This window comes from Oncorhynchus clarkii, chromosome 12 (genome assembly GCF_045791955.1).
Source record: "Oncorhynchus clarkii lewisi isolate Uvic-CL-2024 chromosome 12, UVic_Ocla_1.0, whole genome shotgun sequence".
Taxonomy (NCBI): domain Eukaryota; kingdom Metazoa; phylum Chordata; class Actinopteri; order Salmoniformes; family Salmonidae; genus Oncorhynchus; species Oncorhynchus clarkii.
In genome coordinates this window covers 95,929,730-95,943,359 of record NC_092158.1, presented here as the reverse complement: position 1 = coordinate 95,943,359, position 13,630 = coordinate 95,929,730, and the positions used below count along the sequence as shown (strand labels likewise).

The window sequence follows — 13,630 nt, the reverse complement described above, 5'->3', positions numbered from 1 at the left end:
ATAACTAGGCTGTCTGTATTTCTGTATTTCCAATGTAACTAGGCTGTCTGTATTTCTATATTTCCAATATAACTAGGCTGTCTGTATTTCCAATATAACTAGGCTGTCTGTATTTATGTATTCCCAATATAACTAGGCTTTCTGTATTTCCAATATAACTAGGCTGTCTGTATTTATGTATTTCCAATATAACTAGGCTGTCTGTATTTTATATTTCCAATATAACTAGGCTGTCTGTATTTATGTATTTACAATATAACTAGGCTGTCTGTATTTCTATATTTCCAATATAACTAGGCTGTCTGTATTTCCAATATAAATAGGCTGTCTGTATTTCTGTATTTCCAATATAACTAGGCTGTCTGTATTTCTATATTTCCAATATAACTAGGCTGTCTGTATTTCCAATATAACTAGGCTGTCTGTATTTATGTATTCCCAATATAACTAGGCTGTCTGTATTTCTGTATTTCCAATATAACTAGGCTGTCTGTATTTATGTATTTCCAATATAACTAGGCTGTCTGTATTTTATATTTCCAATATAACTAGGCTGTCTGTATTTATGTATTTACAATATAACTAGGCTGTCTGTATTTTATATTTCCAATATAACTAGGCTGTCTATATTTATGTATTTACAATATAACTAGGCTGTCTGTATTTATGTATTTCCAATATAACTAGGCTGTCTGTATTTCTGTATTTCCAATATAACTAGGCTGTCTGAATTTTATATTTACAATATAACTAGGCTGTCTGTATTTCCAATATAACTAGGCTGTCTGTATTATGTATTTACAATATAACTAGGCTGTCTGTATTTTATATTTCCAATATAACTAGGCTGTCTGTATTTTATATTTCCAATATAACTAGGCTGTCTGTATTTCCAAAATAATTAGTCTGTCTGTATTTATGTATTTACAATATAACTAGGCTGTCTGAATTTTATATTTACAATATAACTAGGCTGTCTGTATTTATGTATTTACAATATAACTAGGCTGTCTGTATTTCTGTATTTCCAATATAACTAGGCTGTCTGTATTTCCAATATAACTAGGCTGTCTGTATTTCTGTATTTCCAATATAACTAGGCTGTCTGTATTTCTGTATTTCCAATATGACTAGGCTGTCTGTATTTCCAATATAACTAGGCTGTCTGTATTTTATATTTACAATATAACTAGGCTGTCTGTATTTCCACTATAACTAGGCTGTCTGTATTTATGTATTTCCACTATAACTAGGCTGTCTGAATTTTATATTTACAATATAACTAGGCTGTCTGTATTTCCACTATAACTAGGCTGTCTGTATTTATGTATTTCCAATATAACTAGGCTGTCTGTATTTCTGTATTTCCAATATAACTAGGCTGTCTGTATTTCTGTATTTCCAATATAACTAGGCTGTCTGTATTTCTGTATTTCCAATATAACTAGGCTGTCTGTATTTCTGTATTTCCAATATAACTAGGCTGTCTGTATTTCTGTATTTCCAATATAACTAGGCTGTCTGTATTTCTGTATTTCCAATATAACTAGGCTGTCTGTATTTCTATATTTCCAATATAACTAGGCTGTCTGTATTTCCAATATAACTAGGCTGTCTGTATTTCTATATTTCCAATATAACTAGGCTGTCTGTATTTCTGTATTTCCAATATAACTAGGCTGTCTGTATTTCTGTATTTCCAATATAACTAGGCTGTCTGTATTTCCAATATAACTAGGCTGTCTGTATTTTATATTTACAATATAACTAGGCTGTCTGAACACTGATATGACTGAAAGCCTGAGAGAATTTAATTGAAATTTGTGGAAATGTTGGGGATAATATTGAATTGGGAATTGAATTCTCGGAATTGACCTAACATTGGAATTGAGAGGCATTAAATTGACAGACTGACCTGGAATTTGAATTGAATGAAATAGAATGTACAGATAGAGAAAATTGAACTGAATGAAACAGAGTGTACAAAGAGAGAGAATTTAATTGAATTTAATGAAAGAGTGTACAGGGAGAGAGAATTGAATTGAATAGATTGAAATCGAATGTACAGGGGGAGAGAATTAAATGTAATTTTATGAAAGAGTGTACAGGGAGAGAGAACTGAATTGAATTGATTGAAATCGAATGTACAGGGGGAGAGAATTAAATGTAATTTTATGAAAGAGTGTACAGGGAGAGAGAACTGAATTGAATTGATTGAAATCGAATGTACAGGGAAAGAGAATTTAATTGAATTGATTGAAATCGAATGTACAGGGGGAGAGAATAAAATTTAATTTTATGAAAGAGTGTACAGGGAGAGAGAACTGAATTGAATTGATTGAAATCGAATGTACAGGGAAAGAGAATTTAATTGAATTGATTGAAATCGAATGTACAGGGGGAGAGAATTAAATTTAATTTTATGAAAGAGTGTACAGGGAGAGAGAACTGAATTGAACAACGCAGAATGTACAGGGAGAGAGATTTGAATTGAATTGAATGAAATAGAATGTACAGGGAGAGATAATTGAATTGAATTGAATGAAATAGAATGTACAGGGAGAGATAATTGAATTTAATTGAATTGAATGAAACAGAGTGTACAGGGAGAGATAATTGAATTGAATGAAATAGAATGTACAGGGAGAGATAATTGAATTGAATGAAACAGAGTGCACAGCGAGAGATAATTGCATTTAATTGAATGAAACAGAGTACAGGGAGAGATAATTGAATTGAATTGAATGAAACAGAATGTACAGGGAGAGAATTGAATTGAATGAAATAGAATGTGCAGGGAGAGATAATTGAATTGAATGAAACAGAGTGCACAGGGAGAGATAATTGAATTTAATTGAATGAAACAGAGTGTACAGGGAGAGATAATTGAATTGAATTGAATGAAACAGAATGTACAGGGAGAGAGAACTGAATTGAATGAACCAGAGTGTACAGGGAGAGAGAATTGAATTGAATGAGTGGTGTGTTACCCTGAAGTAGAGTTGTGCGTAGCGGCTGAAGGGGTAGTCGTTGATGTCCAGCGGCAGAGTCAGCTCGTTCTGCTCCTGGATGTGTGGTGCCTGGACCAGAGCTAGACACTCAGAATGGAGCTCTCTGCCACCTAGACACACAGAGAGACGTGATGAGCTGGACCAGAGCTAGACACTCAGAATGGAGCTCTCTGCCACCTAGACACACAGAGAGACGTGATGAGCTGGACCAGAGCTAGACACTCAGAATGGAGCTCTCTGCCACCTATACACACAGAGAGACGTGAGGAGCTGGACCAGAGCTAGACACTCAGAATGGAGCTCTCTGCCACCTAGACACAAAGAGAGACGTGAGGAGCTGGACCAGAGCTACACAAAGAGAGACGTGAGGAGCTGGACCAGAGCTACACATAGATATGTGAGGAGCTGGACCAGAGCTAGACAGAGAGATGTGAGGAACTGGACCAGAGCTAGACAGAGAGACGTGAGGAACTGGACCAGAGCTAGACAGAGAGACGTGAGGAACTGGACCAGAGCTAGACAGAGAGACGTGAGGAACTGGACCTGAGCTAGACAGAGAGACGTGAGGAACTGGACCTGAGCTAGACAGAGAGACGTGAGGAGCTGGACCAGAGACAGTCAGCATGTAACATGCACACACACCAACCTGATGCAGCCTGCAGTAAAGAGCCAAGCTCGGCAGGGATCACCAGGTGTGTGACGTTAACCACCTCTCTCTTCGTCAGCTCCTACACACACACACACACACACACACACACACACACACACACACACACACACACACACACGCACAGCAAGATATAAGAGATCCCTCCCTCCTCCTCTCTATCTCCCTCCTCCTCTCCCCCTCCTCTCCTCTCCTCTCCTCTACTCACCATCTCCCTCCTCCTCTCCCCCTCCTCTCATCTACTCTCCATCTCCCTCCTCCTCTCCCCCTCCTCTCCTCTACTCACCATCTCCCTCCTCCTCTCCCCCTCCTCTCATCTCATCTCCTCTCCATCTCCCTCCTCCTCTCCCCCTCCTCTCATCTCCTCTCCATCTCCCTCCTCCTCTCCCCCTCCTCTCCTCTCCTCTCCTCTCCATCTCCCTCCTCTCCCTCTCCTCTACTCACCATCTCCCTCCTCCTCTCCCCCTCCTCTCCTCTCCATCTCCCTCCCCCTCTCCCCCTCCTCTCCTCTACTCACCATCTCCCTCCTCCTCTCCCCCTCCTCTCCTCTACTCTCCATCTCCCTCCTCCTCTCCTCTACTCACCATTTCCCTCCTCCTCTTCCTCCTCCTCTACATCTCCCTCCTCCTCTCCCCCTCCTCTCCTCTCCTCTCCATCTCCCTCCTCCATCTCCGCCTCCTCTCCTCTACTCACCATCTCCCTCCTCCTCCCTCTCCTTTCCTCATATAATTTCCTACTCCATTTCTTTCCTCCTCTCCTCTACTCCCCATCTCCTCCTCTACTCTCCATCTCCCTCCTCCTCTACCCAACATCTCCTCCTCTCCCTCCTCTACCCTCCATCTTCCTCCTCCTATCCCTCCTCCTCTACTCACCATCGCCCTCCTCTCCCTCCTCCTCTACTCACCATTTTCCTCCTCCTCTACTCTCCATCTCCCTCCTCCTATCCCTCCTCCTCTACTCACCATCATCCTCCTCTTCCTCCCCCTCTTCTCACCATCTCCCTCCTCCTCCCTCTCCTTTCCTCATATAATTTCCTACTCCTTTTCTTTCCTCCTCTCCTCTACTCACCATCTCCTCCTCTCCCTCCTCTACTCACCATCTCCCTCCTCTCCTCTACTCACCATCTCCTCCTCTCCCTCCTCTACTCTCCATCTTCCTCCTCCTATCCCTCCTCCTCTACTCACCATCGCCCTCCTCTTCCTCCTCCTCTACTCTCCATCTCTCTCCTCCTCTACTCACCATTTTCCTCCTCCTCTACTCTCCATCTCCCTCCTCCTATCCCTCCTCCTCTACTCACCATCACCCTCCTCTTCCTCCCGCTCTTCTCACCATCTCCCTCCTCCTCCCTCTCCTTTCCTCATATAATTTCCTACTCCCTTTCTTTCCTCCTCTCCTCTACATCTCCCTCCTCCTCTACTCTCCATCTCCCTACTCCTCTACTCTCCATCTCCCTCCTCCTATCCCTCCTACCATACTCACCATCACCCTCCTCTTCCTCCCGCTCTTCTCACCATCTCCCTCCTCCTCCCTCTCCTTTCCTCATATAATTTCCTACTCCCTTTCTTTCCTCCTCTCCTCTACTCACCATCTCCTCCTCTACTCTCCATCTCCCTCCTCCTCTACTCACCATCTCCTCCTCTACTCTCCATCTCCCTCCTCCTCTACTCACCATCTCCTCCTCTCCCTCTTCTACTCACCATCTCCCTCCTCCTATCCCTCCTCCTCTACTCACCATTGCCCTCCTCTTCCTCCCCCTTTCCTCACCATCTCCCTCCTCCTCCCTCTCCTTTCCTCATCCCTTTCTTTCCTCCTCTCCTCTACTCACCATCTCCTCCTCTACTCACCATCTCCCTCCTCTTCCTCTTCCTCTATGCACCTCCTGCTCCTCTCCTCACCTCCTCTCTCCTCCTCCCTCTCCTTTACTCATATTATTTCCTACTCCCATTCGTTCCTCCTCGCCTCTTCTCACCTCCTCTCTCCTCCTCCTCTCCTCCTCTGCTTTCCTGTGGGCCTCCAGCTTCATCTACAACAGAATAAAACATTATTAACCGTAACCAGAACAGGTCAGGTTTACTAACCCTAACTAGAACAGGTCATTATTAACCCTAACTAGAACAGGTCATTATTAACCCTAACTAGAACAGGTCATTATTAACCCTAACTAGAACAGGTCATTATTAACCCTAACTAGAACAGGTCATTATTAACCCTAACTAGAACAGGTCAGGTTTACTAACCCTAACTAGAACAGGTCATTATTAACCCTAACTAGAACAGGTCAGGTTTACTAACCCTAACTAGAACAGGTCATTATTAACCCTAACTAGAACAGATCATTATTAACCCTAACTAGAACAGGTCAGGTTTACTAACCCTAACTAGAACAGATCATTATTAACCCTAACTAGAACAGGTCAGGTTTACTAACCCTAACTAGAACAGATCATTAATAACCCTAACTAGAACAGGTCATTATTAACCCTAACTAGAACAGGTCATTATTAACCCTAACTAGAACAGGTCAGGTTTACTAACCCTAACTAGAACAGGTCATTATTAACCCTAACTAGAACAGATCATTAATAACACTAACTAGAACAGGTCATCTTTATTGTGCATTGTATTATGTTGTGTACTGTGTACTGTATTATGTTGTGTACAGTATTATGTTGTGTATTGTATTATGTTGTGTACTGTGTACTGTATTATGTTGTGTACTGTGTACTGTATTATGTTGTGTACTGTATTTTGTTGTGTATTGTATTATGTTGTGTATTGTATTATGTTGTGTACTGTATTATGTTGTGTACTGTGTACTGTATTATGTTGTGTACTGCATTATGTTGTGTACTGTATTATGTTGTGTACTGTATTATGTTGTGTATTGTATTATGTTGTGTACTGTGTACTGTATTATGTTGTGTACTGCATTATGTTGAGTACTGTATTGTGTTGTGTACTGTATACTGTATTGTGTACTGTATTGTGTTGTGTACCGTATTGTGTTGTGTACTGTATTATGTTGTGTACTGTATTATATTATGTTGTGTACTGTATTACGTTGTGTACTATCTACTGTATTGTGTTCTGTACTGTATTATGTTGTGTACTGTATTATGCTGTGTACTATATTGTGTTGTGTACTGTATTATGTTGTGTACTGTATTGTGTTGTGTACTGTATTATGTTGTGTACTGTATTGTGTTGTGTACTGTGTACTGTATTATGTTGTGTACTGTGTACTGTATTATGTTGTGTACTGTATTGTGTTATGTTGTGTACTGTGTTGTGTACTGTATTATGTTGTGTACTGTATTGTGTTATGTTGTGTATTATGTTGTGTATTGTGTTATGTTGTGTATTATGTTGTGTACTGTATTAGGTTGTGTGCTGTATTTGGTTGTGTATTATGTTGTGTACTGTGTACTGTATTATGTTGTGTACTGTATTGTGTTGTGTACTGTGTACTGTATTATGTTGTGTACTGTGTACTGTATTATGTTGTGTACTGTATTGTGTTATGTTGTGTACTGTGTTGTGTACTGTATTATGTTGTGTACTGTATTGTGTTATGTTGTGTATAATGTTGTGTATTGTGTTATGTTGTGTATTATGTTGCGTACTGTATTATGTTGTGTATTGTGTTATGTTGTGTATTATGTTGCGTACTGTATTATGTTGTGTATTGTGTTGTGTTGTGTACTGTATTGTGTTGTGTTGTGTACTGTATTATGTTGTGTATTGTGTGTTGTGTATTGTGTGTAATGTTGTGTACTGTGTTGTGTATATAGTTGTGTATTGTGTGTTGTGTTTTGTGTGTAATGGTGTGTAGGGTGTGTTGTGTATTGTGTGTACTGTTGTGTAGTGTGTGTAATGTTGTGTATTGTGTATAATGTTGTGTATTGTGTGTAATGGTGTGTAGTGTGTGTTATGTATTGTGTGTAATGTTGTGTAGTGTGTGTACTGTCTTATGTTGTGTATTGTGTGTAATGGTGTGTATTGTGTGTTGTGTATTGTGTGTAATGGTGTGTAGGGTGTGTTGTGTATTGTGTGTAATGCTGTGTAGTGTGTTGTGTATATAGTTGTGTATTGTGTGTAATGGTGTGTAGTGTGTGTTGTGTATTGTGTGTAATGCTGTGTAGTGTGTTGTGTATATAGTTGTGTATTGTGTGTAATGCTGTGTAGTGTGTTGTGTATATAGTTGTGTATTGTGTGTAATGTTGTGTACTGTGTTGTGTCTATAGTTGTGTATTGTGTGTAGTGTGTTGTGTATATAGTTGTGTATTGTGTGTTGTGTATTGTGTGCAATGGTGTGTAGTGTGTGTTGTGTATTGTGTGTAATGTTGTGTAGTGTGTTTTGTATACAGTTGTGTATTGTGTGTAATGTTGTGTAGTGTGCGTTGTGTATTGTGTGTAATGTGTAGTGTGTGTAATGGTGTGTAATGGTGTGTAGGGTGTGTTGTGTATTGTGTGTAATGTTGTGTAGTGTGTGTTGTGTATTGTGTGTAATGGTGTGTAGGGTGTGTTGTGTAGTGTGTGTAATGTTGTGTAGTGTGTTGTGTATATAGTTGTGTATTGTGTATTGTGTGTAATGGTGTGTAGTGTGTGTTGTGTATTGTGTGCAGTGTTGTGTAGTGTGTTGTGTTGTGTATTGTGTTGTGTACTGTATTATGGTGTGTATTGTGTATTGTGTATTGTGTGTAATGGTGTGTAGGGTGTGTTGTGTATTGTGTGTAATGTTGCATAGTGTGTGTAATGGTGTGTAGGGTGTGTTGTGTATTGTGTGTAATGGTGTGTAGTGTATGTACTGTATTGTGTGTAATGTTGTGTACTGTGTGTAATGGTGTGTAGTGTGTGTACTGTCTTGTGCATCGTACCTTGATGTATCTCTTGGTGTGTACTGTGTGTGTTGTGTACTGTGTGTAATGGTGTGTAGTGTGTGTACTGTCTTGTGCATTGTACCTTGATGTATCTCTTGGTGTGTACTGTGTGTAATGGTGTGTAGTGTGTGTACTGTCTTGTGCATTGTACCTTGATGTATCTCTTGGTGTGTACTGTGTGTAATGGTGTGTAGTGTGTGTACTGTCTTGTGCATCGTACCTTGATGTATCTCTTGGTGTGTACTGTGTGTGTTGTGTACTGTGTGTAATGGTGTGTAGTGTGTGTAATGGTGTGTAGTGTGTGTACTGTCTTGTGCATCGTACCTTGATGTATCTCTTGCGGGTGACGTACATGTGGATGAGAGAACGAAACTTGACCAGACTCTTTCTCATCTTCAAATAGCGCTTCCTAGAGGGAGGGACGGAGGGAGGGAGGGAGGAGGGGAGGGAGGGAGGGAATGAGGGAGGGAGGAGGGAGGGAGGGGGGGAGGGAGGGAGGGAATGAGGGAGGGAGGGAGGGAGGGAGGGAATGAGAAAGGGAGGGAGGGAGGGAATGAGTAAGGCAGAGAAAGAGAGGGATGGAGGGAAAAGGCAGAGAGAGAAGGATGGAAGGATAGAGAGGGAGAAGGATGGAAGGATAGAGAGGGAGAAGGATGGAAGGAGAAACAGAGGGAGAAGGAGGGAAGGAGAGACAGAGGGAGAAGGAGGGAAGGAGAGAGAGGGAGAAGGAGGGAAGGAGAGAGAGGGAGAAGGAGGGAAGGAGAGAGAGGGAGAAGGAGGGAAGGAGAGAGAGGGAGAAGGAGGGAAGGAGAGAGAGGGAGAAGGAGGGAAGGAGAGAGAGGGAGAAGGAGGGAAGGAGAGAGAGGGAGAAGGAGGGAAGGAGAGACAGAGGGAGAAGGAGGGAAGGAGAGAGAGGGAGAAGGAGGGAAGGAGAGACAGGGGGAGAAGAATGGAAGGAGAGACAGAGGGAGAAGGATGGAAGGAGAGACAGAGAGAGAAGGAGGTAAGGAGAGACAGAGGGAGAAGGAGGGAAGGAGGGACAGAGGGAGAAGGATGGAAGGAGAGACAGAGAGAGAAGGAGGTAAGGAGAGACAGAGGGAGAAGGAGGGAAGGAGGGACAGAGGGAGAAGGATGGAAGGAGAGACAGAGGGAGAAGTAACACATACGTCTCAGTAGTTTTACAGTGCTTACAGTATGTACCGTGGTAAAATCATTAGGTTGCCATCGGGTGGTTACGTGCTCTTTACCCTGTCTGGTAACTGTAGTGAGGGTAGTTATGTGTTCTTTACCCTGTCTGGTAACTGTAGTGAGGGTGGTTATGTGTTCTTTACCCTGTCTGGTAACTGTTGCAGGGGGGGTTGTGGGTTCTATACCCTGTCTGGTAACTGTAGTGAGTGTGGTTATGGGTTCTTTACTCTGTCTGGTAACTGTAGTAAGGGTGGTTGTAGGTTATATACCCTGTCTGTTATCTGTAGCGAGGGTTGATTGTAGGTTCTATACCCTGTCTGGTAACTGTAGTGAGGGTGGCTGTGTGTTCTATACCCTGTCTGGGAACTGTAGTGAGGGTGCTTGTGTGTTCTATACCCTGTCTGGTAACTGTAGTGAGGTTGGTTGTGTGTTCTATACCCTATCTGGTAACTGTAGTGAGGGTGGTTGTGTGTTCTTTACTCTGTCTGGTAACTGTTGCAGGGGTGGTTGTGGGTTCTATACCCTGTCTGGTAACTGTAGTGAGTGTGGTTGTGGGTTCTTTACTCTGTCTGGTAACTGTAGTGAGGGTGGTTGTGGGTTCTATACCCTGTCTGGTAACTGTAGTAAGGGTGGTGGTAGGTTCTATACCCTGTCTGGTATCTGTAGTGAGGGTGGTTGTGGGTTCTATACCCTGTCTGGTAACTGTAGTGAGGGTGGTTGTGGGTTCTTTACTCTGTCTGGTAACTGTAGTGAGGGTGGTTGTAGGTTCTATACCCTGTCTGGTATCTGTAGCGAGGGTTGATTGTAGGTTCTATACCCTGTCTGGTAACTGTAGTGAGGGTGGCTGTGTGTTCTATACCCTGTCTGGGAACTGTAGTGAGGGTGCTTGTGTGTTCTATACCCTGTCTGGTAACTGTAGTGAGGGTGGTTGTGTGTCCTATACCCTGTCTGGTAACTGTAGTGAGGGTGGTTGTGTGTTCTTTACCCTGTCTGGTAACTGTAGTGAGGGTGGTTGTGTGTTCTATACCCTGTATGGTAACTGTAGTGAGGGTGGTTGTGGGTTCTATACCCTGTCTGGTAACTGTAGTGAGGGTGGTTGTGGGTTCTTTACTCTGTCTGGTAACTGTAGTGAGGGTGGTTGTGTGTTCTTTACCCTGTCTGGTAACTGTAGCGAGGGTGGTTGTAGGTTCCCTTCCCCAGGGATCAGGGTAAGAGGTCAGGGGTCAGAGGTTAGGGTCAGTACCTGGTGAGGAAGCCTCTACAGTAGGCCTGTAGTCTGATGATCTTGGTTCTGAACTCCTTGTATCGTTTCCTGACAAAGAACATGCGTGTGTATCTCTGCAGGGTGAGGGCCGCCACCTGACGGACACGCTCTCTCTTAGACTCCAACAACTGGTACACGTCCTCCTTCAGAAACAGCTGGAACAACACACACAGAGAGAACAACCAGACATCACCGTTGGACTGTAGTTTACATTGTCACTGAAAGTATTGAACAGGAAGCCAGGTGAAGAGGTTCTGGTCTCTCACCCACACAACACATCCTGTATTAACATGCTCAACTTAGTAGCTACTACTTGGTAGGCCCTGGGTAGGAGGGTTAGGGGTTAGGTATAGATGAATACCTTAGTCACTCCTACTTGGTAGGCCCCGGGTCGGAGGGGAACCAGTTTGCTGAGCATGATGACACAGTTCTCCCCATCAGGAGCTGGAGGCTGCTTCACACCCACCAGAGACTTGTACCTGACACACACAAACACACAGGTTAGAGGAGGCTGTCCCCACCAGGGACTGATACCTGAGATAGGGGCAGGGTTAGAGGGTGTGTGTGTTACCTCAACAGGAAGACGTTGAAGGCCAGTCTAACAGGGTGCGTTACCTCAACAGGAAGATGTTGAAGGCCAGTCTAACAGGGTGTGTTACCTCAACAGGAAGATATTGAAGGCCAGTCTAACAGGGTGTGTAACCTCAACAGGAAGAAGTTGAAGGCCCGTCTAACAGGGTGCGTTACCTCAACAGGAATATGTTGAAGGCCAGTCTAACAGGGTGCGTTACCTAAACAGGAAGACGTTGAAGGCCAGTCTAACTGGGTGTGTTACCTCAACAGGAAGATGTTGAAGGCCAGTCTAACAGGGTGTGTTACCTCAACAGGAAGAAGTTGAAGGCCAGTCTAACAGGGTGTGCTACCTCAACAGGAAGAAGTTGAAGGCCAGTCTAACAGGGTGTTTTACCTGAACAGGAATATGTTGAAGGCCAGTCTAACAGGGTAACCCTCTCTCCGGATCCTGATGGTCTCCAAGATACCAGAATACCTCAGCTGACTGCCGACCAGCTCCGTCTCAAACACACCTGGCTCCTACACATACAAGCAAACACACAAATATCATGGCAATACCAACAATATCACTGTTAAAACCTCTCTGGGATATGTGGGACGGTAGCGTCCCTCCTCGCCAACAGACAGTGAAAGTGCAGGGCTCCAAATTCAAAACAACAGAAATCCCATACTTAAAATTTCTCAAATATACAAGTATTTTACACCATTTTAAAGATGAACTTATTGTAAATCCAGCCACAGTGTTTGATTTCAAAAAGGCTTTACAATGAAAGCACACCAAACAATTATGTTAGGTCAGTACCTAGTCACAGATAAACACAGCCATTTTTCCAGTCAAAGAGAGGAGTCACAAAAAGCAAAAAATAGAGATAAAATGAATCACTAACCTTTGATGATCTTCATCAGATGACACTCATAGGACTTCATGTTACATGTATTTTTTGTTTGATAAAGTTCATATTTATATCCGAAAATCTCAGTTTACATTGGCGCATTATGTTCAGTAGTTCCAAAACATCCGGTGATTTTGCAGAGAGCCACATCAATTTACAGAAATACTCATAATAAACATTGATAAAAGATACAAGTGTTATGCATGGAACTTTAGATAAACTTCTCCTTAATGCAACCGCTGTCAGATTTTTAAAAAACTTTACAGAAAAAGCACACCATGAAATAATCTGAGTACAGAGCTCAGACAACAAAACAAGCCATACAGATATCCGCCATGTTGTGGAGTCAACAGAAGTCAGAAATAGCATTATAAATATTTACTTACCTTTGATGATCTTCATCAGAATGCACTCCCAGGAATCCCAGTTCCACAATAAATGTTTGATTTGTTCGATGAAGTCTATCATTTATGTCCAAATACCTCCTTTTTGTTTACGCGTTTAGTACACAATCCAAACTCACGACGCACGGGCAAGTCCAGGAGAAAGCTCAGACGAAAAGTCATACTACAGTTCGTAGTAACATGTCAAACGAAGTATAGAATCCATAAATCCATAAATCTTCAATAATGTTCCAACCGGAGAATTCCTTTGTCTGTAGAAATGAGATGGAACGCAGCTAACTCTCACGTGAGTGCGTGTGATCAGCTCATGGCACTCTGGCAGACCTCTGGCTCAAACAGCACTCATTCTCTCCTCCATCACAGTAAATGCATCAAATAAAGTTCTAAAGACTGTTGACATCTAGTGGAAGCCTTAGGTAGTGCAATATGACCCCATAGACACTGTATATCCGATAGGCAGTGATTTTGAAAAACTACAAACCTCAGATTTCCCACTTCCTGGTTGGATTTTTTCTCAGGTTTTTGCCTGTCATATGAGTTCTGTTATACTCACAGACATCATTCAAACAGTTTTAGAAATTTCAGAGTGTTTTCTATCCAAACATATATGCATATATTAGCAACTGGGCCTGAGTAACAGGCAGTTTACTCTGGGCACCTTATTCATCCCAGCTTCTCAATACTGCCCCCCAGTCCCAAAATTAAACTCTTTCACACTGTGATGTGGAGGCCTACCTTCTGTCTGTCTGG

The 13,630-nt window shown here is 42.5% G+C and overlaps 1 protein-coding gene across 1 annotated transcript in view; it reads right to left on the bottom strand.

The window, feature by feature from the left end:
- LOC139422612 (unconventional myosin-XV-like) overlaps nt 1–13,630 on the bottom strand; it is a 188,449-nt gene that overhangs the window by 133,177 nt on the left and 41,642 nt on the right. Inside the window, exons 20-26 of the mRNA XM_071173758.1 lie at nt 11,978–12,102; nt 11,372–11,489; nt 10,990–11,165; nt 8,883–8,967; nt 5,648–5,701; nt 3,658–3,739; nt 2,991–3,121 (exon numbers count right to left, since the gene is read on the bottom strand). Of these exons, the coding sequence (XP_071029859.1) occupies nt 2,991–3,121; nt 3,658–3,739; nt 5,648–5,701; nt 8,883–8,967; nt 10,990–11,165; nt 11,372–11,489; nt 11,978–12,102 (771 nt within the window). The remainder of the gene's footprint in view (nt 1–2,990; nt 3,122–3,657; nt 3,740–5,647; nt 5,702–8,882; nt 8,968–10,989; nt 11,166–11,371; nt 11,490–11,977; nt 12,103–13,630) is intronic.